Raw genomic sequence first — 25,247 nt, forward strand, 5'->3', positions numbered from 1 at the left:
AAAGGCTTGACATCAACCAGATGAAAATAGCTGCTTTGACTGGTATGTGATGGAGGTGAGTGGGGACGAGAAAAAGAATAGACGTGGCAGATGTGGATGGGGATGAATGAATGAAAGAATGAGTGAATGAATGAATAAGTAAGAGAGGGACTTTCATGGACCCATGATGATAAAGTGCCATGGCTGAAAAAGATCATGAAGGCCCAAATGGAAAGGGGAAAACAAGGCCTAGTCTAGATGATGGCACATAGTGAGAATTTAGTAAATACTCGTTCACTTGAAGGAAGGAATGAAATCTGTGGTAAATCCTGTTTTGCAAAGCCAGAATTCTTTTGCAGTATGGATCAGAGTTCTTTACTGAATTATTTTGGGAGTTTTGATTTCAATATAGGAAAGTTTAAAAAAAAAATGTGAGCATGCCCAAATTTGAGACATCTAGAGGCATTAAGGGAATTTTTTCTTTTCCTCGACTTCTTGAAGTGTTGTAAACATGGACACCTCCTTCTGTTCTTTTGAACGACGCCATGAAGTTTCACTTTGGATTCTTAGCCGCAGAGAATGTCTTCCCAGCAAATATTTGACATTTTGATCAAGTCTTGGTTCCCTTGTATGTGGTCATTGATATCCAGAGTCTTTTCTGGAAGCACTGAGCTGGAATCTACTTCCTGAGCTTCAAGGCTATCAGAGACTACTGGGCTTATAGCTGGGCATGACAGTGGGCTAATCGACGGACATCCTTTTTTATCTGCTATTGTATAAGATCTGACTTGCCAGAACACCTCTAGATTTGTGTTCTCCCTTCTTTCCAGAGGATAGAGGAATTATCTCAGAGCTTCCATCAACCTGTTCTAGGTTTTAAACATGGCTGACATTTGGCTTTCACTGATTTCAACTTCACGAATATCTGTCAGTGTGATTATTTAAAGCTCTGGCTCCAGTAAGATGAACTTGAGTCTGATGGTCAGCCTATTGCCTAATCCCCCTGTGACTCTGGGCAAATTAAATTTCCTGAGCATTTGTTTCTCTGAAAAATATAGATAAAAGTTTCCCCAGAGTTGTGGAAACTCCACTAGATAATGTCGTTAGGGCTACCATAGAGCTTGGAGCCTCGTAAGTAGTTGTTATTATGATTTGCTTCATGAAACTCATCATGCTAGGCCTGTGAGGAGAGACCAAGATACGTAAGAAAAAGTTCTTAACTTCGTGGAACTTGGAGAAACAGGACAAAATGCAGAACGATGTGAGACAGGACAAGTGAGGTCACATATCTTCCCTAAGAACCCTGGGGGACATTCAGAGAACTGCTTCATAATTTTATAAACAAGGAAAACTTAGACTCAGTGTTACGTGACTTGGTGGAGAGGACGCAGGGAGTGGCACAGCCTCCCCGGGAACCCACCTCTCCCATGACTGAGCTGGGCCGGATGGATGTGCCTCTGTTTCCAGTGGACAAAGTTGTGTCAGATGGCTCTGAGGTAGCATAGGGGGCAAGGCCCCAGACCTGCCCTGGGGGACCTTCATCAGAGGGTCTTAATCCCAAAACCTGGGTCACGGGGGCCTGAGCATGTGAATTCAGATACAGAGAGGCGGGAGGCTCCCAACCTGGGAGGGAGTCCGTGGCCTGCTACTTGTACGCTCTCAGGTGGTGAGCCTCGTGACTTTTCTTTTGAGAAGCTTCATGCTAACAGGTGGGTGGGTACTAGGAAAGAGGCCCCGCTCATATTGTACCTGCACGTTCCCTTTCAGTTACCAGCTCTGGTTAAACAGCATGGGTGTCCTCTCCTCTCTTCCCTGAGCGAGTTGGCCTTTTTCTCCACGGGCATACGGACCACGGGAACCAGCGTCTCCCGTATTTAAGCATGATTAGGCCTCGCCATTTTGGTCATGGCCGGGGGGCAAGGGAGGGGCTGTTGTGTTTCAAAATGGAATAAACAGAAAAGCAGTATTAAAAGAATGAAGAGGTTGTTTAGTGAGGCTTGAAGAGACTACAGGTGTTTCCTCCTGTGTTGAGAACCAGCGGCCCCTGGGAATTGCATTTCCCGTTGAGCAGGGCCCATGGCGGACTGAGTCCTGCTAACATGCCTGTGGCGTAGAAGCCTGAAGGGGTGCCGCAGAAAACCCAGGGTTTTCCAGGGGTCTTTTGGGCTCCTCGTGGGTGTGGAGAGGTCCAGGACTGACACACATGCTCGCTCAGCTCGCACGCACAGACATTTTCACGCTCATCGTGCACCGCACCACACTCTGATGACCCCGGTCATCAGGACGCGGCCTTCTGTGCTGTGTTGTTGTTCAGATCCAGCTGGCTGGCTCTGCGGGTCTGTGGCCGGTGGGCCTCCGAGGGAGCGCACAGTGGGGTGACGGGCAGCCCTGCTACAGAAAAAGCGCCCGGGTACCTGAGGTGGGAGGATGTGACGACGCTGTGCCCCCGCGCAGCGGGGACTCGGGCCTTTAAAAAGCCGAGGAAACAGCCTCTGAGCAGGCGGTGGCTACACTGGAGGAGAGCACACCCAGGTCTCACGTGAAAGCAGCCAAACTGTCTGCTTCAAAGAGAAAAGGCAACATCCTGTCACAGGCCATGCTCTGGCAGAAACGTAAGTGGTTTGACCGTGGCTGTCAGAGCCGTGCAAGCACGGGCAGGGGCCGGGGCTTCACCGGCGAGCCCACCCGGGGACGGGGGAGGGGGTGGTGGCGATGGAGGCACCGGGGGTGCCCGACCCCAGCCAGGGGGGCGCAGGGGCCAGGTGGGCGACGAGCCCGGTGGAGAAAGCGACCTGGCAGAGGTGATGCTGATTTTCCAGGCTGGAGGGGAACGAACTAGTGTTCCAAGGTGGGACAGCTCATCGTGTCTCCGCTGCGAGGCATGAATCACTGTGGTGAGGAAAGGGCAGTTCATGATTCACACAACAGAAAAGCCAACTGTGACATTGGTTTGGGGCCGAGAGGGGAAGGCCGTGGGGTCCTTCACATGATTGGCTTTGTTTTTCATCCACGGCTGCCCTGTGGCCTGGGGTTCAATTCCTCGGGCCTGTTGCTGTCTGAGTGACTTAGGTTTCTGCCGAAGGCATGATTTGTTTGCGTGCGTGCCCTGGGACAATGTGGAAACTTGGCTTTGGTCAGGCGTGCCTCCACTCGCTCCGCTGTCCTGCCTAAGTCACTCTTCTCCGCGCCTTGGTGGCGAGGCCCGTGTGTCCCAGTGCAAGAGGGCAGAGGGTTTATCTTTAACCTTAATGTTTATCCCTGGGGTCGGATGGAACAACTGTGAACTTTACTTTCCATTATGTGGGATCAAACAGAGACTCCTGTTATTAATAATGGAAATCATACAGAGATTATCTACAACATTCCTTTCTTGAAATAACAAAGTCAACTCAACAGCCTCATGAGACTTGAACCTTACCGGGGCTCAGTTCTGTGCTACCTCAAGAGAGAAATATTACCAAAAAAAAAAAAAAAAAAAAAAATCACTCTGTCTTTTCCAAGGTGCTTGGGTCTTTACAATGCCTTTTAACAAATTCATGTACACCCTACTGCAAGCAAACTTCATATAAGAGAATCTAGATTTACAGAAGATGATACATTGGGGAGTCTTTGTTTATTTTACACAAAGATATTCTCCTGGAGGCCTTGTAGTTCTGAAAATACACCTTCATCGATGAAAACGTAACTTAGAGTCCTTTATCGCCAACTCACTGTTCTCCTTTGTTACTTGTGTAAATTCTCTGGAATTGAACTTGTTAATGTATAATTTGGAGGAGTGATTTCAAAATCTCTCAGACTGCGAGCTCTCATCGTTGATACTAGCAAGATGCATTTTTTTTTTTTTTTTTTTTTTTTTTTTAATGAAAAGAGATGAACTTCCATTTGGGCTTGAGAGCTATGGAATCCTTCCATAGCAATTAGAGGTATGCTGATATGGGTGGTGTGCACAGTTACGTGAAGCAAGACCCTGACCTGCAGAGGTAACGGCAGCCGGCCCCACGGGACAGCTATGCAGCCAAGGCAGGCATTATTGTCTTTACTGGAAGCGCTGAGCGTCCATGAGCCCTTACGCTTAGAGCTGAATTGGTGGATTTTATATGAGCCCTTGGGGGACTTCTGCCTTGGTTCCTACCTATTCAGAGTAAGTCATTTTCCTTTTCTTTCTTTCTTTCTTTCTTTCTTTCTTTCTTTCTTTCTTTCTTTCTTTCTTCTTTCTTTCCTTCTGTCTAAAGTTTTAGGTTTCTCATATGTAAAATGGGGTAAAAATACTACCTATTCCTCAGAGCTACCCTTACCTTGGTGAGCTGAGATGCCACCATATTGTTGATCGCTGTCGTTTGCCTTCAGTGTCTGGGATACGGGTTGCTTTCCTGCGTTCATGAGCCGCCATATTCCCCCTTTTTGGTTATACACTGCATTTTTTCCTTCTCTAATTCCTCCTGCGATATAAGCAGTGTTTTGTTTGTTTGTTTGTTTTGCTTTTTAAGGGGATGCTGGAGGCACGTTTCTTGCTGATACCCAGAGGTCGGTCAGGTCCAGCAAAGCCGCATCCTTAGGGAGACTGTATTGTAAACTCCTCAGTGGAATAACCGGAGTGAATGGTGTTACAGGTTCGGATGCATACAATCCAAATTATCTTTACTTGCCCTTTGGCACCTTAAAGGAAATTAAGAAAGGCCCTGGGCACCGGACCCCTTACTCTGGATTCAAGTAAAACCTTCCTCCAGGACACTGAGGGGTCATAGGTGACTAGACTCTGTGGGGAAACCAGTAAAAACAGGGCAGCATTGTCAGCCCACTTAGAATCACCTGATGGAAGGGCAGAGTTTGAAATCAGACACCAAGAGTGCTGAAAAGGCACTTTCTTTTTTCAGAAAACACCCTCGGGCCATGATCTGAAATGACTGTACTAGGGGGTTCTGGAAAGGGTTAAGAAAACATCCACTTTGTAAATGTTGCCTCCTCCCTGCCTGGCCCATGATCCCTGTTTGTGAACGAAATGTGAACGCAGACTCTGGTTCAGATCAGCTCGGAAATGCTGACACACAGAAGTGGAAATCTTCGGGCCTCATCCATGGATCTGAGCTTTGCTTGACTGGCCGGTTAGATAAAGAAGTCACGGCACCTGCAGATTCCCTTCTGGGCTCTGCACTTCGTCCTACAGGTCCCGAGTGGATATGAATTCACATCCACCCCAATGAGAGGTCCTTGTTAAGGCCAACTGGCTACAGTGCAGTAGAAACAGCAGAAGCGATGGGGTGAGGCAGGTCTGGGTTTGAAAGTTGGCTCGGCAGCTTAATTATTCAACCTTCTCAGGTTCTTAAAAATCTGGAAAATGGGAATTTTAATGCCTGCCTTACAAGGCTTCTGTCAGAGCTAAAGTAGGGAATGTACATAGTGTTATCAAGTCTCCTGAGCGTGGTGAGAGAGAGTATGTGCTGTCCTGTGATATCTCCCTTGTGTCCATCTGGAAGGATCAGGGTTATGCTAAATTCCTTCCTGTCTCTCCTTTTCCACAATTTGATTAGAAGAGTTAAAAAGACATCATCAAAATATTCTTGAGTGACAGCATCTTTCAAACAATTTTTCGCGGGTCTAAATCAGGGATCTGCAAACCACAGCCTTAGTGCCACATGGGTCCCACTAACTGTTTTTGCAAATAAAATTTTATCAGAGCATAGCCATGTCTATTCACATATTGTTGGGCTGCTTTTGTTACAACGAAAGAGTTGAGTAGGTGCCATATGACCTACGAAGCCTACAGTATTTACTATCTGGTCCCTTACAGAAAATAGTTTGCTGACCTCTGAACTAAAATGATTTGGTTCATACTTTAGATACTCTTTTCCTTAGGTTTCTCTGCGTCCTGGGGTCACACAATGCCAGCGCCAGTGGGAGGTAAAATTTGCAGTCAATTGATTAAGCGATTTGCATAATGCTGAAATTTGATTTGATTGACTTCTTCCTTGAAAGCTATGGAACCGTGTATAATAAACTCAACACCATTTGTTACAAAATGAATGAGTCACATAACTGCTTTTTCTTGTTGTTCTTTGTGTAAGGGAAGGTTTACACGATAATGAAAGGCAGGCTGCTTGATTTTCTTTGAACTGACTAGTTGCCTTGATACCCCATAGACATGGCCTTGGTGTTTCTTTGCTGTGGTGCCCAGGGAGGCACTTTACGAACAGGAAATGGTTATTAAACTATTATGGCATGAATGTGCCTTTGCTTTCTGACAACTTCAACAGAGCACAGGTTCACAAATAGATACATTAGGGTGTCAAAATTGTTATTCACGTTAGAACTCTGGATTTTACTCCAGGGTTCCACTAAATAGCCAATTAGAAAAATTTTTTTTCCTGACATTTATTTTTGGGAGACAGAGAGAAACAGAGCATGAGCAGGGGAGGGGTGGAGAGAGGAGACAAGAATCCGAAGCAGGCTTCAGGCTCTGAGCTGTCAGCACAGAGCCCGATGTGAGGCTCGAACCCACAAACTGTGAGATCATGACCTGAACCAAAGTCCGATGCTTAACCAACTGAGCCACCCAGGCACCCCTGTAGCCAATTTTTTTTAATGTTTACTTATTTTTGAGAGAGAGCACAAGCAGGGGAGGAGCAGAGAGAGAAGGAGACAGAGAATCTGAAGCAGACTCCAGGCTGGACTGCCAGCACAGAGTCCGACATGGCACTCGAACCCACAAGCCTTAAGATCATGACCTGAGCCAAAGTTGGATGCTCAACTGACTGAGTCACCCAGGCCCTCCAAAATAGCCAATTTTTAAAGGGAAGTGAAAATTCAGTAAAACATAAGAAACGCCTATAGTAGTCATCTACTATTTGGAAGTCTATCTCTTGCAGGAACTCAGTCAAACTGGTAACAAGAAGTAATTTAGGTCTGTGCAGTACCTCTAACATTTCTATTGTGTGTTACAACCTTTGCCCACTTAGTAAGCACCTTTACTTCTTACCAAGTTTATGTTATTGATTCAGTGGTTCTTGTTGATAAGGACAAGTAGGGTCTAAAAGACAGACACAAAGTCACATGCACAGAAGGAAGTAAAGTAAGTGACAAACATCTACCAAGCACACAGATTAACTGGTAAAAAGAGTAATCTTTCAAGGTGGACACTTCCTTCTCCCTGTATTCACTAAAGAAAAATGCCAACTTTGTTTTTCTCTATACCCAGAAAGTTCCCAAGTCAGAGGTTTGGAAATCTCTCCTCCAGTTTAAGTCGGTAAATCTGTTCTGTTGTAAGGAACAAAAAGAACCAAGGTTGACTACACTTATTAGCTAAATACCTGGACATTTAATTAGCTTAGAAGTTCTGTAAATTTTTGCTTTTAAACCTTCCCATTACAAAATAAAGGTATTAGTTTCTTTCCTCCTTCTGACTTCTTTCTAAAGAAGTTTATTTGCCTACTGATGAAGATGTCCACCAGTTTCTGACTTTGAGCCAACCAAGTCAAGGTTGGTTAATTAAGATTATTAACGTAAGTTTCACATTTATAAAGTACCTGGCAACATTCTAGTTTAATCATTTTTGTAGAACAAATGCTTGAGGAGAGTGGGCTTGCCTGGGATAGAGAGGCTTTCTCTGGAATCTTCTTGTCCCGGTTGTGTGATGGTCTGCCCAAAGCATTGTTCTTTAAACTTTTTTTTTTTTTTAATGTTTTCATTTATTTTAGAGAGAGAGAGAGAGAGAGAGAGAGAGAGACAGAGCGTGAGTGGGGGAGGGGCAGAGAGAGAGAGGGAGACACAGAATCTGAAACAGGCTCCAGGCTGTGAGCTGTCAGCACAGAGCCCTATGTGGGGCTCAAACTCACGAGCGGCGAGATCATAACCTGAGCTGAAGTTGGACACTTAACCGACCGAACCACCCAGGCGCCCCATGGACAAAGCACTGTTCTTGCAGACAGGAGACGTGGAGTTTACTTTCCAATCTACAGGTAATTAGGTGTGGGGTTACAGGCAAGCCACCTAAGCACCTTATTTCTCAAGTGTTCCAGCTATAAAATGGGACTTGCCTTTTCCTGGCTAAGAGCAGGGAGAGTGAACTTGACTTCCTCTTCTTTTTCTAGCTGTAATTTCTGAGCTTTCATGAATGCTTATACCAAATAAATACATGTTTTCAAACCCAAGTCTTTAATTTAGTAGAAGGCATGCTCCCATCTGCACAGAGCAGTGCTTTTCAACCTTGGCTACGCATTGGAATGTTCTGGGGAATTTAAGAAATCCTAATGCCCAGGTCCCAACCCGAGGGTTCTCATTAAATTGCCCTGGGCATTAGATTTTCAAACCTTCCCAGGCAATTCTCATGTGCAGTCAAGGTGAGAACTACTGGGCTGGAGGTTACAGGGGACGGCTTCTAATATTCCTTTGGACATTGCAGTGCCGTGGGCAGGACACGTTCCATCCTGTTCATAGGGGTACGTACCAGCTATGGGGCACGGAGTACTTACTTGGTGCCTTGCACTGTGTCACATGTTCTGTCGCATCAGACTGATTACATTTGGTTGCTAGTGAGGAGACCTGAAACAACGTGGATTTGAATAAGACAGCGGCATTCGCTCTGTCACACTGAGCAAGTCCACAGCAGGCTGTGCAGGACTGTACGCAGACTCTACGGTCCCAACGACGCCTCTGGCTACTTCCGTCTTTCCGGCCTGTTGTCCTTGGCATGCAACTTTTGTCAAAGTTGCTTTGTGGTTGTGCCACTTTAGCTCCAGCCACCACCTCTGTGTTTTGGACACGGAAGAAGAAGAAAAAAGAAAAAAAACAACCCCCCCACCCCCCATCGTGTAGGGTTGTTAAGTCAGAAAGGATAAGGCTGATGTTGGGTGTGGCAGTGGCCAGTCTTTGCCACACTTTGGATGTATTATCTCACTTAATCCTCATAGAAACTCCAAGAGGCAGGTTCTGTTTCAAGCTCCATTTCCTGGATGAGAAAATCTGAGCTTAAAGATTAGGTTAGTAACTCACGCTGAATATGGTCTTACAAAGCTGTCCTGTGTCCCCGCCACGGGCTCGGCTCACTCCCGGGGCTCAGAAGGGTGCTCTTGGTAAAGGCACAGGCCTTCCGCGTGAGATAAAGGAATGGACACCCGATGGCAAAAATCAAGTACGGCAGCTGGCAGACTGATGTTCATACTTCGCACCCTCATTCCGATGCGTGCGTTTCATCTAACTTACCGAAAGAAATAAGGTCTTTGCTTCCTTACCTCCCGCACCGGGCTCTTTGCACACATTTCAGCTGCAATGGGAGGGCTCAAAGCAGAGAGAGTGACCCAGAATCTCCCCCTCCTGCCAACGTGCAGCCCATCTGTTTTCCGGGCAGCACTAATGAAGAGCTGTGTGGAAGCCTGAGCTGGGACCCAAGCTTCTGCCTCCTCGGCACTGCCTTCTTTTTGAACTATCTAGACTTTGGAAGTCAGGCTATCCGTTCACACACGCGTGTGGTGTGGTGTGTGGAAAGCAACATCTAGAGAGTAGGGGTTTATTTGGAATCAGAGTGCTGTCTCTGTTCTTTCTATGCCGTTAGCGGTTTAAAGTTTAGCCTCTAGTGCAGACAGATCTGAGTTTGAGTCCTAGGTTTATGCCTCACTTTGTTGCCATTTCCTTAAGTATATAATGGGGCTGTAGCTCTTACCTCACAGGCTGTGGTACGTGTTTACTACTGTGCTTTGCATTAAGTCAATGCTTAATAATAAATATTAGTTACTATTCTTAATTTCCCGCTCCCTCTCGCTCTACCTCTGAGAATAAAGCTGATGCGGCTAATTATAGATCGTAATTTGTGTGGCCTCTGAGTTCTGCATTTCTTGTGAAATAGCAAGGCAGCACATTTCCAGTCTTGTAACTTGTGGTGGGGTTAGTGATCAGGGCTAATGCCGATGGTGAAGCTGGCCATTCTGTGACCAAACCTGGAACTCGGGCCACAATTTTCAATCACGCCTCATCAGGCGGCAGGCTCATACTGACCGACCAATTTTGTTTTTTTTTTTTTTTAATTCACAAAATTGGACTGAGGTGTTTATAATCTAGTCGTCAGGAGAATGACCCTTGAATTTTTCAAGAAATAGCACAATGATACCGAAAACTGAAACACCAGTGTGCTGCCTTTCTTAGTAATGGTTTCATCAGTATCACTTTCTGGGAAGAACAGGCAGCCAAAGAGTTATAAACCAGAGATATTCTCAGACCAGGTGTTGGGACCAAAAAGGATCTGACCACACGTGAGAAAAGCTGCATTCCTCTTTAATCCTCTAGAAAGACTCATACATTTAATTGGAAGATAGGAAGCAAATATACAAAGATTGTTATAAATTTCCAGGACTGAGAAATTCTGGGGAGATAGAAAAGAGAGAAAAAAAAGAGAGACAAGAGACTTGAAAGTTCGAATGCTGGATGAAAGCAACACCAATTCAGGAAAGAAACACATGGAAGGAAAATCAATCACCCGTGTGTCATCCTTTGCGTGGGGACATCCACCCAATAATGGAATTATTCCTAGTAGGGAAATCAAGCGATGAAATAAATTATCTTTAGCAGTGGAGAGTGGAGGATGGAATCAGGGAAGGTATCCTGAAGCAGGTGGCATTGGATATGGATCTTCAAGAATAAATGATAAAACGATAGTCAGACTTCTTGTTTAGAACTTGGGAGAGGAAGAAGCCTATGAGGATATAACATACGAGCATTAGGAAGAAAATCTGAGGATGTGTAGCCTGGTGTTTACAACATTTTTTTTTTTTTTTTTTGGCACAAACCTCTTTATTCAAACCAAACCTACTGCAGAACTCCAATACAGAAATAAAAATGGAGCCATTTGGGGAGGATATTGAAGCTCTGACTGCTTATTCACCCCCAGACTCTCCTACTTCCTTCCCGTTGTTGGCCACTCCGGGTGCCTTCACTGTATTCCAAAGTTCTTTAGGTCATAGCTGGACAACCATGACCTGGACCCATCCTCCACTCATTCAGCAAGATTCCTCATAGCTGGTCATAAGTCCTTGGGTTAAATACTTCCAGGGTAAAGGCTACACTCCCAAAGCAAAGTGAGTCACTGTGAAGCATGTTGTATTGGTCTCCATTAAGCTCTGAAACTGTGAAGGTCATATTTTCAGTCTATATGGGTATCTTGTGAACAAAGAAGGGCATCTGTTCCTCAAAGATTGACCTGGTGACTCCTCTCCCCGGCTTGCTATTCTAGCAACTTCATGAGGGAATGCTCCCACGTCATGAGGCATGGTTAGTAAGCCAGAGACTTGGCAAAAAAGCTCATCTTGACTGGCAGTTATACCTCACATCGTGAATCAATTATAAGGTCTAATTTCACTCACAGGGGCTCTGCCCCAGGCCTTGGGGTTGGAGCATTTGGATCTGACCCCAAATGTACAGCTGGTGTTGGGTCTGAAGAGTCTTCCTCCAGGGAAGTGGTCTTGGGAAAATTTGATTTCCTTAATCTCTTTGGTCTGGAAAATCTCAAAATAGATATTATTTAAATCAACGAACAAACAATTGGGTTTCTTCTCCTCTAGCTGCCTGACCATAGGTTTTTCCTGTTCTTGATCAGACTGTCAATTCTAGATTCAGCCTCCAGGTCATAATCTAGTAAGGAAAGATATATTTGTCTCCTCTGCTCAGTCTCCTCACTTTGGTGCTACCTTGCTACAAAATTTGGGTAGACACCTTGGATTGGTTCATGCCCTGTTACGGTCTTGTGCTCTCAGTGTAGACCCTCTCTCTCCCCATTCTGATTCCTGTTTCTCTTGATAATGCTAAGGCAATGCTCCCAGTATGTCAACTGGAAGTCTGCCTTGCTCTAATAGGTGATAAAACTTCCCTCCCTGACCACCGAAGAGCCTTCCCATTCACACTGCCATGTTTCCAACCCATATGGGATATGTGCTCCTAGATTTCTAGCCCTGTGGAGAAGTACCATGACCATGGTCTCAGTCATGGCTCTGTCTCTGTCCTTTGGGAGATACACAGAAATTCCTTGAGTGGCTGTATCTGAGGTCAGGACAAGGACATGCCAAAATCTCCCAGGTGCTCCTTCCTGGCATTCTTTAAAAATTTAAATCTACCACAAATGTACTCCTCTACTGGCTTCTGAAGAAAGACATAAAGGCATCCTTCTGCTCAGCTCATGGTACCTTTAAGAGAGACCAATGCTAGGATTTTGATGTCTCCTGTCCAGGCTTGTTCTGTTTTCAGTTGCAGTCTTTGACCAGTCTCTCTGCAGCATCTTTGGCCCCCTGTCTCCTAAGCATGGCTCTCCTGCTGCTTGGAGACACCAGGCCCAGATACCTGAGGGATGACTTCCAGGAGCACAACGAAGGCAGGTTGAGACAGGCCTTGCTGGCCACAGACGCTCTGGGTGTGTTGAGGATAGGGACATTCAGGATCAGGATGTAGCAAGACAAGGGCAAGTTAGAATCACCACACAAGGATTAGCTACTTCCCTGATGAGCGAGGGGCTAAGGTCACAGGAGAAATAGCCATTTGTTGAACACCTGCTATGTACTAGGTGCTTAACTGTGTTAATTTCATACAATCCTCATGATAATCCCATGAGATGGATATCATTACTCTCATTCAGCAAATAGGGAAACTGAAGCACATACGTGTTAAATGATTTGGCAAGGGTCACACTGTGATAAGCTATGTAGTAGGCTTTCCAAACTAGGTCTGCTTGAGTCCCAACAGCATCATGCCACTTTTCAAGGCCAAGGATTTTAGGGTTCCATTAGATGCTTCTTCCCCTCCCCACTGAAAGAAGTCCACCCTTAGATGGAAGTGGATTTTTACTTCCCTGGGAGCAGTTGTATCCTGACTCAAAAGCTCCTGCAAATATGAATCTCAGAAAGCTAGATTTGAGATATAGAACCTCTGGAGCCAGCCAATTTCTATCTCAGAATCTGAGTTCCTAGGACTGGCCTTCCATGGGCTAATCGGCCAAGATAGGATAAGACCAGCTGGTGTAACATCTTTGGAGTTCATCCAGGACCCCTAGGCTGGGGGTGGACCCTGAACATCTGGAACTACTTTGTGTGTCTTGGGCAGGACTTACATTCGTGGTGTGGGCTGAGCCTGACCCCAGACTAGTTTCTCTGCCTCAGAAGGAGAACAACCATGCCTCTTGCACTGTCCCCTTTCTATAGCCCCTACAGACTGGGGACCCCCATTTGCTGCTTAAGTAAGTCCAAGTAAGAATAAAGTGGTGGTGGAGACCAGCCAAACAAGCTAAAACACTTCAACTGTGAGGCACTTGCAGCTCTGTCATAGTTTGTAATTCTAGCTTGTGCATTTATTCAATTAATGTCGATATCCCACTAGACTAGACGGTGAGCTCCATGATGGTTGGGACCTGGTTTACTCTGCTTAGTGAGTATTTGTTCAGGGCTCTCCTAGTCTTGTCCTCTGCACTGGGACCCAGTGTATCTCAGATGGGAGCACTTTCTGCTCTGGTGACCCGGGTTTCTGTAAGAGACAGGCAGATGCAGCTGGTTTCTCAGGTGGACCTATCCACTGTCATTTCAGTCGAAAATACCAAAAATAAAACTTTGCGGGGAATTGTTTGGGCCTCTCAGTTCTCGTCACTCATGTGAGCACACTGCTGGTAACCTTCTCATGGACTTCTTTTTCACGTCTCAGATGGGAAACACTATTTCTTGGGGGAAATTGGCAGTCAAAGGAGACTGGATCAGGGTGGTCCCATCCCAGACTCCAACGAGAGGAATGAGGGTCAGAACCTGGCAGGGGACATTTGGTGACTGACCTCCAGGGTTACCCAGAGAGATAAATGGACTTGCCCAGGCAGAGCATAGGCAGGTGATGAGGCAGAAATGGACTGTGCTTGGAATCAGAGGTCCTGGGTTTAGCTGATGACAAAGCTATTTACGAGTGTGGACTTGGGCAAGCCACTTAACATCTCTGGGCATCGTGTTCCTCATCAGTGGAAAGGAGGGTGAGAGGGAGACTGACCCTGCCTATTTCAGGAGTTGTGGTGAGGCCACACTTGAAATCATTTGTGTCAAGGCTGTGTGAGTCACAGAACATTGTGTGCAAAGGTGAGCATGGTGATCTCTGAGTTCCTGGGGGCTAAGCTCATGACCAGGAAACACAGGCCCGAGTCTCCACAAAGAAGAGGCAGAACACAGACACTGTCACTGGGAGTAGAGAGAGCAACGCAAGAGCCTTGTGTGGTCTGCTTGTTCTGCTGGAGGTTTGGAGGGAGGATGGACGTATGGTGTAGAAGGCCCTGAGAGTCCTCAGGGGAAGGATGTCTCCGCAGTGGTTGTTATGAAGAGAGTCTGAAGGCTCTGGCACTAACAGCCTTTTGGCTGACCTCTCCCAAGGTCATGGAGTGGGACATCCAGAACTTTGGGACAATCCAGGTAATATTGAGGCTGTGGAATGGGAACACCTCATGCAAGAACCTGGTGGAGGAGAGCAGACTGCAGGAAAACTAGCTCTCTGCTTAAGCCTAACATAACCTGAGAGCAGTGTGGTGACCCTGGGTATTCATTCCAGGCTGACTGGGGCTTCCCTTCAACAGGGATCACTCGGCCCCTAGACCCCTTTGGTCAGGGACTCTGCGCTTTCTAAGACTGAACAAACCTCTGTGGTCACCCCAGATGTACTTTAGGAGCCTTCCCTGGCTCTCTCAGGTCGTCAGCTCTAGGTCCTTTTGGCCCGCCCAGGTCTGTGGCTCTCCTTCATCCTTTCCCAGTGACCTGCCTCTGTGGGGCTGATGGAAGTATGCCTCTTAGCATGGAGACAAAGAGAGAGGAAATGTCACTACTTTTCCCTTTCCTTCTCTGGTGAGACCAGAGAGCCCAAGATCAGCTGCCATCTTGGAGCTCTCCTGGTGGAGACGTACCAGTCTACACATCAAGATGCCACGACTCACTCCTTTTCGGCTGCCTCAGCAGCCTTACAAGCAACACCAGATTGTAATTCGGTTGAGGTTCTACTTTCTCATATCTTCTAAACACCTTCAAAGGCATTTTTTGTCCATCTATCTTTTTCCGCCTCTGCCCTGCGTGTTATCCAGATTGCTAGAACGTATGAGTGACATGGTGATACCTCCTAGCAGCAGAGCCCTTTCAGTTCAAACACCAGTGACTGGAAAGCCCACATTTACATGCGTATGAAATCTCTTTGTTGGAGTCCATTAAAAAAAAAAAAAGTAAACAGCAATCCAGTGTAAATTGGGCGGGAAAGCTTTTCTGTAGCGTGTCAAGTCCAATCTTTGGCCAAAGCCCAAGTTCTTGCTTCCTGTTTGGAAAAAACTCAGCCATTGTCCATGAATGGAAAGAACAAATTCGAAAACTTTGACTCAGATCTTCACCAGAAGAGGAACATTCACATTAGTGTTTCAATTAAGGATGTGGATAATCCTTTAGCCACATGAGCTAAACTTTCCCAGGCGCCCTCAACTACCTTAGGCAGAGAACACAAACAAACTTCTTTACGTTAAAGTGAAAAGTGTCAGCAACTTTTATGACTTTGTTTTCACTTAGAAGCTAGGACAAGTTTGTTAGCCCTGGGCTTGAATTCCTATTGTTCACTTATTTGTTTTTGGTTTTGCTACAAGTGAAGAGAAAATTATTTGTATTTCTCCTTAGTGGATCTTTAAAAAAATAATACTGAAGGTTCAACAGCAAAAGAGAATAATATTTACCGAGGTTACTTAGAGTGATCAGTAGTGTGTCATGTGTCCTTCTGGGCTAGGAAGGTTTTGTCTTTCAAAATGGCCTTGTGTGGCTGCAGGAGGGAGGTTCAACCAGTCAGTTGTAAATGGAAAGCACTTTCAGCGAGGTAGATAGTCGACATGAGCGAGATGGGTTCCTCTTCCGGGTTTCTTGATGGTAGAAATGTAGGCTTACCCTGGATCCCAACTAGCCCTTACAGCAGCAGTCCTATCTGCTGTTGAACTTACTGCCTGGCTCTGGTGGCTCGCAAGAAATCTGTAACAGGACAGCGGCTAGGAGAAGCGTCTTCTTCCGAGAGGACCCTCGACACTGTTCTAGGTAGAACCTGGCTGGTGAAGGCTCTCTGAAAGCTGACTGGAGGAGAAGTTACAGTGACAAACGCCTGGGTGTCAGCTCCACCAGGAGCCATGAGGAGGGACTTATCTCCTTAGCTTCGTCACTGTGGCATGAATGTGGTTTACATGGGGCGATTAAATAAACAAGTGCTGACAATTTTGCATATGTCCTCGGTGATATTTATTATCCCTTCTTCAGGGAACTGGAGGGCCGTGTTTATTTAAATGAGTAGCATCCATATGCTTCCTAAGCTCGGGGCGAACACACACGATGCCCGCATGCAGACAGAGCACTGCCAGAAGTGACCAGTCGGCTTGATCTGTCATGGTCTGTGCCCTCCAGTGGAACGACAGCTGCAGGGCTCTTATTTTTGTGACGTGGAGCCTGTCCGGCTGTGTGGCAGGGGGAACTGAAATGTCTTCTGCTGACTTTTTATACCTTCAGATTTTTTTCATCGCTTATTTTGGAAAAGGAAAGCCCTCACTGGGGCCAAAGTTATAGGTTTTTCTGTAAACGAGTTTTGTGGGGTTTTTGTTGTTGTTGTTTGTTTTGTTTTGTTTTTTTCCCCCAAACTCCATTGGCGACTGTCTTCCAGTGGTGGGAAGTAACATGGCTGAACGTTACTCGGCCTGAGGAAAGGAGATTCCTAGCAAAGGCCAAGAGGCTCATGTTTAGGTGGAAAGCTTTTTCTCAGTGACGGACACTTGGCTGCTCCCAGGAGACTTAATGGGCCTTCGACCACAGGATAAATGGTGAGGAGGCTTCAGGCTTTCAGGACAAGCTGCTGTTTGGTCAGGGGGCTCCTAACACTTCTGGTCAACTCTACTCTGGGAAACTGGACCGGGTAGCATCATTTTGATCTCCTGCTTTCTTTTCTTTGTCTCTTATTTATTATTAAGAAATTATTTTAAGAATCTTAAAAATGTTCTTCTCAGTATTCTAGTTTAGTAGTTTTAAAGTGGCTCCGTTCAGGGATCCCCACGCCCCCAAGGCAAAGCAATCTCGATTTCAGACAAATTTCTTTTCACCTTCCAAATTTTTATGCTGGTTTCTCAGGCTGGTGGCGGTAGGGGGGTGGGTACAGTGTTTACCACAGAATTAGAAACGTTTATTGTTGCTTTACAAAGGTTGGTGTGAAAAGGACTAACTGCAGGTTTTGGCTTTGCAAATAGGCTTGGCCACTGGGGTCCTTTGGGAATTGTCCTGAGGCCTCTGATTCTGGTATTTCACGGTCACTTTGCAAAGACACCGGCTGAAGCACCCTCGAGCACTCGAACATGCACATGCGCACTGGCAGTCAGTTTCTGGATTCCTTGGCAGCTGGTTGTGGGCTGGTAGGTGGGGAGGCAGCAGGTCCTTGAGAGCTCTGGGAGTTTTGTACTAGGAAGAGGTGGGGACTTAGAAACTGCTCTCCATATGGTCCTTGTGCCAGGGCACACCTGTTGACACTGTGGCTTCTAAGGAAGTCCAGACATCAGAGGGTGATGCCCTCGGCTCACAGCACCTCCCCCAAGCCCTCTTTGTTCATTGATTCAAAAACAACAGGAGGTAGGAAGCCTTCCCTTGACAAGATCCTGGAAATGCCCAGCTGGCCCCTTTGCAGCCAAGTGTTCAATGTGTCCACTTCCTGGGAGGGAGCGGGTGGGGAGTCCTCTGGGCCCTTCCCCACAAGCGTACATGCAAATCAGAGAGGGTTAGCCGTATACCTGTCTTTGGTCTGGACTGAGATGTGAGCACGTGGGATGGAGCCTTTCTTGCCCCTCAGCTGAATTAAGAGTGTGGCCACCGTGATCAGACCCCCAAATAACCCTGTCCCCTGAGTTTCTTCTGAGTGTGCAATGCCTCAGGCTGCACTCGTGCCTAAGAATAGCTGGAAACCCAGCTGCAGACAAGTGTGGTCTGATATGGGTGCGAATAAAGCCACTGTGGGTGACTGAGAATGAGTGAAGAGAGTGTGGGAGGGCAGGCACCCCTGTTTGCTGCCATGTGGGGCCCCACCTGGGGTCTGTGGCCAATGCTGGGCATCACTGATCATGAGAGAAAGTGGCACAAGGAACCCGTGTAGGAGTGAGGCATCCAGAAGGAGGGTTAGAAGGATTCAGAACATGTCATTAAGAAATAGCTGGAAGAACGGATATGCATTCAGACTACGGGGGACCTGGTATCTGCCTTCCAATGCTGGAAAGGGATATGACTACTGCTGATACTATTAGCTCACATGTATTTGATGCTTGCTGAGCACACGCTCTGTTTCAAGCATTTACTTGGAATTCTCAAGCCTCCCAGGTATGTGCCATTATGATCTTCATTTGCAGAGGTGAGAAGGCTGTCAATGGATTCTGAACGGCGAGTTTCATCAGAAGGCAATGCCAGGCAAAATGGCGCTTGTTACCATGCGGCCGGTCAAGCAAGAGCTTAGAGCTTCCTGACCCTGAAGCTCCCCAGAGGAAGGTGGAAATGGGTGGAGGGAGGGGAAAAAAAGTAGCATCTACCATAGCTGGCCCTGGCCATGGCTTTGAGAACCTCTGGCGTATTATTGCAGGGAATCCTCACAACTACTGTGTGAGACGTGGGTTGTGGAGGCCCAGGGGTGTTAAATAAATCATCCGAGACCTTGCCACCAATAAGCAACAGCCCAGTTTTGCATACAGGTATTTTTGGCTCTCAAGTCTGTTGTTAATGCTGCTTTTACAAAGGTGATGGTGCCCAGGTAGTGCTGGGGCACCGATATGGGACTGGATCTCTCTGCTCCACACTCTAGTTTCAGTCTGATTTTATGTCGGTTGTAACTGTTTCACTGCATGTCTCTCCCACTAGATGCAAGATGCATGTGGGCAGGAGCCATAGCTATCTTGCTCCGTGCTGTATTCCCAGTGCCCAGGGATAGTTGGAAGAGTGAATGAGTATCAGTTGAGACTCCTTGTTACGATGGGGCGGGGTCGGGGGTGGGGGTGGAATTAAAAAGAGGATAATTTATCAGGACGTTAGAGGGAAACTCCGGTATTCGATTAGGGGTGGTTATCAGTGATGCTAACCCCAGCAGAGCTTCAGAATCACCCAAAAGACTTTTGAAATATAGATCCCTAGGCCCACATCAACCCCCCAGAATCGGAACTACCTGGAAGCAGGGTCTGGGTATCTGCACTGCATACCACTCCCTGGTCAATTCTGCTACCTGGCCAGGTGAGGAGGCCCCATGGATGCATCTGAGTCTGGGGTTCTCTGTATTATGTGTCCCTGGGGCTCTTGGACACCCCTTTCCCTCCCCCTGCTGCCTCTCTACCTGCTGGGCTTCAAGGCCAACTGCATGTGTGCCTGGAGCATGGATGGAGGTCTGGTGCCGGGTCAGGCATGAGTTCTTATCAGTTGGGTATTTACTGAGCAAAGTTCAGCCAGGTAGCCCTATGGTTCCGGGTTTAATAGATACCTAGGCTTCCAGGCTTTTGATTCAGAGTCCAGGTCCCTGGGACCCTTATCAGTGGATGATAATGGGCTCCCTGTGTGAGTCCCCAGGGCCAGGGCTACTCACTATTCTTGGCTGACCCAGGCCTGCCCTCCAAAGGCCCAGGGCCCTAGACTGTGGGCTGTCTGGGAGGGCAGATGGTCAGTGCCAGCCATGACTGCTTCTGGCTTGCTCTCCCTGGCCAGGAAGTGCCCGGTTCCAGCTCAGTGCTTTGGTTTCCCAGCTTTGATGACAAAGGGCACAGGGAGCCTTCTCTCTACAGCAGGGCTGGACACTCTCTGGCTCCCCGTATGTGGATCACCAGTGGGTATTGGTCCTCTGCCCTGGGAGCCACGGAGAATCCAGGAACCGTTCACTGCAGCCCATTCTATGGTTCCAGGAGAGGGGAAGGGTGGGGGGGCGTGAATGGCAGCACATTCCAAATAATCATCCAACCGGTTAATCAGCAAATCCCTTACTGAGCTCGCTGTGGACATGCTACTTGGGAAGATATAGAGAAAGAAGGTATAGTATCTCATCTTGAGAAGCTTATCATCTGGTTAGGGGCATACGAAATTTACACCGAAGGATTACTAATTATTATATAGCAGATTGCAAATTTATTAAATGCTTGCTCTGTACCTGTTTTATACTAAGCATATACTGCGCTCCCCATTTACTAGGTCAGCCACCCCTTATGACATTCGTTTGGTAAGAAACTGCACAGAGAGGTTTAGTAACTTGCCCAGGATCACATAGCTAGAATGTGGCAGGGGCAGATTTCGAGGCCTGTGCCATCCGACTCGGAGTCCCTGCTCTTTTGCCGTCCTCTACTGCCCCCTATGATGAGCACTAACCAGGCCTGTCTAAGAGGCTGGAGGATGAAGCCACTTCTGTGGGCAGCCATGGGCCACCAGGAGGGTTGCACTAGTCTTGAGCCAGGACAAATCAGGAAGCTGAGAAGTGTGAGCGTGAATCCTGACCACTGGAAATCTCAAGTAAAGGTGAGGAGAGGAGACAAGCAGGAAACCAGAGAAGTCTGAGTAGACCTTCTGGCCAGAGTCAGGGCTTATTAGTCCTTAGTGTGCAAAGTGGTCGGAAAATGGGTTGGGCTGACGCAGCCCAGGACTTTCAATTGTACATTAAGTTTACAGGACTGAACGAACTGGTCAGGCAGAAGGGAGCTATAGACGGTTTGGGGCAGGAGGAGTGGCAATACTGGGGGAAATTGTCTAGGAAGTCTCCCGGGTCTGCCCTGCTCAGGCACAGCTGAGGTGAGCCGGCAGACCCTTGAGAAGAGGGGAGCATACGCTGGGGTGGGGGCTCGTCTGAGAGGCCGATGAGCACCAGCGACATTGTTTTTCGCAGCCTCGGCACCAGAACAGGCCCCGGCTCCACCCCGGCCATACCAGGGCGTCCGTGTGAAGGAGCCAGTGAAGGAACTGCTCCGGAGGAAACGTGGCCATGCCAGCAGCGGGACGGCTGTCACACCTACGGCGGTGAGGGGGCCGCTGTGGCCCGAGTGTGCGTGTGCGTGTGCGGTGGGGTGTCCAAAGGGGCCCTGGCTCTAGGCGAGGCTCAGCGAGGCCACAAAGGCAACACGCTGCCAGGTACGGCTGCTGAGGAATGGGCTTAGGGGAGAACAGGTCAGTGATCCCTGGGTAGACCAAGGAGGATTGACGCCATGGGCAGGCTGGCTTGGGACATTGAACAAAGCCAATGCCGGGGGCCTGAGTGAGCAGATGACTCACACGTCCTGGCGTGAGCTGGGTGCCCCCCTTGGGAAGACGACGAGGCCAGTTCCCTACGTGCACAGGCTTCTTGCTAAACGGAAACACGCATCCCCCAAAAGTATAGGTGGTGACGGCTGGGACATGACATGGATGTTTTGGTCTGAGAAGGAAGATTACCCCATCATCCCCCAACTTATACTTTCCTCCCCTGGGGCCCTCTGGGCAAGTTTTCTGCAGAGGGCCAGTTGGAGAGAGCTGAACACTGATCCTAGTCTCTCCTCCCTCTAGGTGGTGCTGCCCCATCAGCCCCTGGCTACCTACACCACAGTGGGTAAGAGCTCCCCACAGCCCTGGTCCCCTCCAGGCCCCTCGTCTGGGTCACACCTGCAACTCTGTAATTTCCTTCTTCCCACAGGTCCTCCCTGCCTTGACATGGAGGTCTCCGCTTCCACAGTGACAGAGGAGGGGGCCCTGTGTGCCGGCTGGCTCTCCCAGCCGGCCCCGGCCACCCTCCAACCCCTGGCCCCGTGGACACCCTACACGGAGTACGTGTCCCACGAAGCTGTCAGCTGCCCCTACTCGGCTGACATGTACGTGCAGCCCATGTGCCCGAGCTACACGGTGGTGGGGCCCTCCTCCGTGCTGACCTACGCCTCCCAGCCGCTCATCACTAATGTCACGGTAGGTCACACAAAAGCATTGCTGCACCAAGGACACCCTTTGGAACCTGGGCTGACTTCCTGACCCCTGATCGTTCTTGCTACTGATTCTCAGGATAACTGAGTCATCAAGCCCTTCCTGTCCTGCAGGGAGGCCTGCTCTTCCCATTGACCTTCCGCAAAGAAGGTGGATGGCCTCCCTTGTTGTACGTTGTGCTCTTTGGGGCGGGGATGTTCTCCAGCCTTTCTGCCCTAAATCTCCCCGTGCCGCCCCCAAAGCAGAAGGTCTTGGTTGGAAGTTTCGGTTTTCAGTGAATGGGGGTATCAGGTGAGGTCTGACTGGGGCCTTGCGCCACACCAGGGCTCTCTTTCTATTCCCCTGACTTAGAGGCTGATCGGTCACCTAATAGTGGGATTTGCAACAGGTGACACGACTTTTCAGAAAACTACTTTTGATGAAGTCAGACCCACCTATTGCTTGGGTTCAAATCCTTGTCCCTTACTAGCTATGTGATCCTGGACCGAGTAGCTTAATTTCTCTGAGCCCTGGTGTCCTCATCTGTGAAATGGGTATATTAACAAGAGGGCTGATGTCAGGCTCAATCGGGATGATGCCCGTGGAGGACTTAACACAGCTCCTGGCATACAGAAAACACTCAATAAATGTTACGTTATGATTGTCTCAAAGTTGGCCAGCAACCAAGGGCTGCCTTCGAGTGCCCGATGGGAAAGAAAGGGCCTGCTCCCCCAGACACAAAGAAAGGAAGAGAAGTGGTTTTATGTGAATGGTATCTGTTTGAGCAAAGGAATGGGAATCCCCTAAGCGTTCGGAGGAGGAAAGGTCTATGGGTGTAGCTATATCCGGCCTCAGTTCAGGGAACACTCTGGGGGTGCGAGTTGGGGCCTCAGGAGTAGCTGCAAAGCCCACACTGAGGTGGAACTGGCTTTGGTTCCCCACCTCCCCCCACCCGTTTCCCTCAAGGGTTCAGCGTCATGCTGTTGCACCTGCCCTTTCATCACCATCCAGGCAAGGGCCCACAAGAGCTCTCCTCCCCCAACCCTACCTGGCTACTCTGCAAACCGGTTGTGGGCATGGATGATGGTGGCTAGAGGAGTGAATTCAACATCTTTCCCAAGCAACTCATTTCCATATCGGGGGCCTTTGGTGGGGGCGGGAAGCGGTGGACGTAATGGTTCTCAGTCATTTCAATCCCAAGGATTTCTTTCATTATTTATCCTTTCATTATCCCCACCTCCTACCTTGAAAGGCTCTGTGTATCAAACAGACCGTATTTATTAAGAAATAATTTGTTTGTTTTGCCGCTTTGTAAATTAACGCATCAAAGCTGGTGAGAGCTACTAGTCAGCACCCCTGATTAGCAGGAGATAAGACCTGTTAAAGCCCGGGGTTGATGGAATTCTATCCCTGAGCAAAGAAACCTGCAGTCCCTGGTTTCTGACTCCACAAAGTAGGATTTCCATGGGAATTTTGAAACGCTGGAAACAGTCAGGCTTTGCTGGGAGGCTGGAAGGCCTCTGAGACCCTTCCCAGCTCTATCATTCTATAGAAAAACACCCTAAAGACTTGCTACTCGAGCTACGTACCGTCCCCGGACCAGCCACCCTGGCGTCACCAAGGATCTGATTGGACATGCAGAATCCCGGGCCCTACTCCAGACCTCTTGGGAGATGAGTGGCACCGTGTGGGTGGACCTCAGGGCGGACCACACACCGTGTGTGTCCAGGCGTGACAGTGGCCGCCTGGCGATACAGCTGCTACCCAGGGGGCAGGCTCGTTAACATGCTGTATTTTCACCAGTTTTTAAGATGTGCATCCCCCCTCCCCCGCCTCCACAATTTAATATCTCTGAAATTAGGATGGAATTCATATGCAATAAAATCTGGAAAAGCGTCTCCAATTGGCTCAGCCCTGCGATGTCAGTCCTGCTCGTAAGGGACCCCACAGAAGAGAAAAATGGAGGCGGGGGGCGGGGGGAGGTGGTGGGAGCCAGGACTTGTAGCTAGTGAGAGTCAGGGGCAGGGATCCAGCTGAAGTTTGCGTGGCTTCTCCTTGGGGGGGAGACACCGAGCAGGTGGAAATGGAGCCCCCCCCCCCCCCCCCCCGGCTGAGAGCGCAGGCAGGGGCCAAGTTGAGGGGGCCGGAGAGCTCCCCACCGGGAGCAGGACGAGCGCGGAGGACGAGCGGATACCCCCGGGGCTGCTAACCCTTGGTCCCGTGTCTTCCCCATCACAGACGAGAGGCGCGGCCGCGCCCACCGTGGGGCCCCAGCTGGAGGGCCCGGAGCACCAGGCGCCCCTCACCTATTTCCCATGGCCGCAGCCCCTGTCCACACTGCCCGCCTCCACCCTGCAGTACCAGCCTCCGGCCCCAGCCCTGCCCGGGCCCCAGTTCGTCCAGCTTCCCATCTCCATCCCCGAGCCGGTCCTTCAGGACACGGAAGACCCCAGGAGGGCCATCAATTCCCTGACCATCGACAAGCTGCTTTTGGAGGAAGAGGATGGCGACGCTTACGCGCTCAACCACACGCTCTCGGTGGAAGGCTTTTAGGGCCTGCTCGCCCGGGGAGTCCTGCTCCCCGAGCCTGGGATTTTACACTGAGCCTGGGATTGAGCCTCAGATTCACACCTGTTTGGAGTAGCTGTCTCACAACTACACTTTCCACCCTCAACTAGAATAATTGGCTTTCCTTCCTCCCTCCGCTCTTCCTCCTTCTTTCCTCCCTCCCTCCCTCCTCCTCCCTTCCTTCCCCCTTGCCTTCCTGCCTTCTTCCTCCTTTTCTCCCTCTCCCCTCCTTCCCTTTCTGCCTTCCTCCCTCCCCCCTCCTCCCTTCCTCTTTTTCTCCTTTCCTCCCTCCCCTGAACCCCTTCCTCCCTTCCTTCTTCCTTCCTTTTTTTTTTTTCCATTTCTGTTCCTATCTGAGAAGGAATTAGAGAGATTTTTGTGGTAATATTGATGCCAGTGTTGCAAACCCATGTCGCAGGTGCTTTTATTTCTGCCTCATTTTGTTCATTGGAGCAGCAGCCCAGCTGAGCTGTCTTGGGGCCAGTGCCGCCCTGCCCTCTGTCATTTTGAGGTGGATGGGGTGGCCTTGCAGACCCACTGCCCAAGTCCTTGAGCTGTCAGTTCTCACAGTTGATTCTTTGTTTGCTGTTCTCTGTGCTGGCCAGATTTACAGTCTAGGCAGCAGAGTCCCAAGGCCTGGGGCTCAGTTAGGTGGTGGGGGTGGTGTTCCGGGGGAGAAAAATCAACAGCAGAGTGGGTGGGTTGAGGGACAGAGGAGGGAGGGGAACGTTGTGTGTGTGTGTGTGTGTGTGTGTGCGCGCGCGCGCGCGCGGGCGTGTGTGGCGGTGG

General features: G+C 48.8%; 1 protein-coding gene across 1 annotated transcript; it reads left to right on the forward strand.

The window, feature by feature from the left end:
• Positions 1–1,719: 1,719 nt before the first annotated feature.
• On the forward strand, positions 1,720–25,054 carry POU2AF1 (POU class 2 homeobox associating factor 1). Its single transcript, XM_049613700.1, has 5 exons — positions 1,720–2,591; positions 20,851–20,981; positions 21,504–21,546; positions 21,631–21,896; positions 24,129–25,054. The coding sequence occupies exons 1-5, from the start codon at positions 2,576–2,578 to the stop codon at positions 24,441–24,443; spliced, it is 771 nt and encodes a 256-aa protein (XP_049469657.1). The 5' UTR covers positions 1,720–2,575; the 3' UTR covers positions 24,444–25,054.
• The last annotated feature ends 193 nt before the right edge of the window (positions 25,055–25,247 follow it).

Source organism: Panthera uncia, chromosome D1, assembly GCF_023721935.1.
Source record: "Panthera uncia isolate 11264 chromosome D1, Puncia_PCG_1.0, whole genome shotgun sequence".
Lineage (NCBI taxonomy): Eukaryota > Metazoa > Chordata > Mammalia > Carnivora > Felidae > Panthera > Panthera uncia.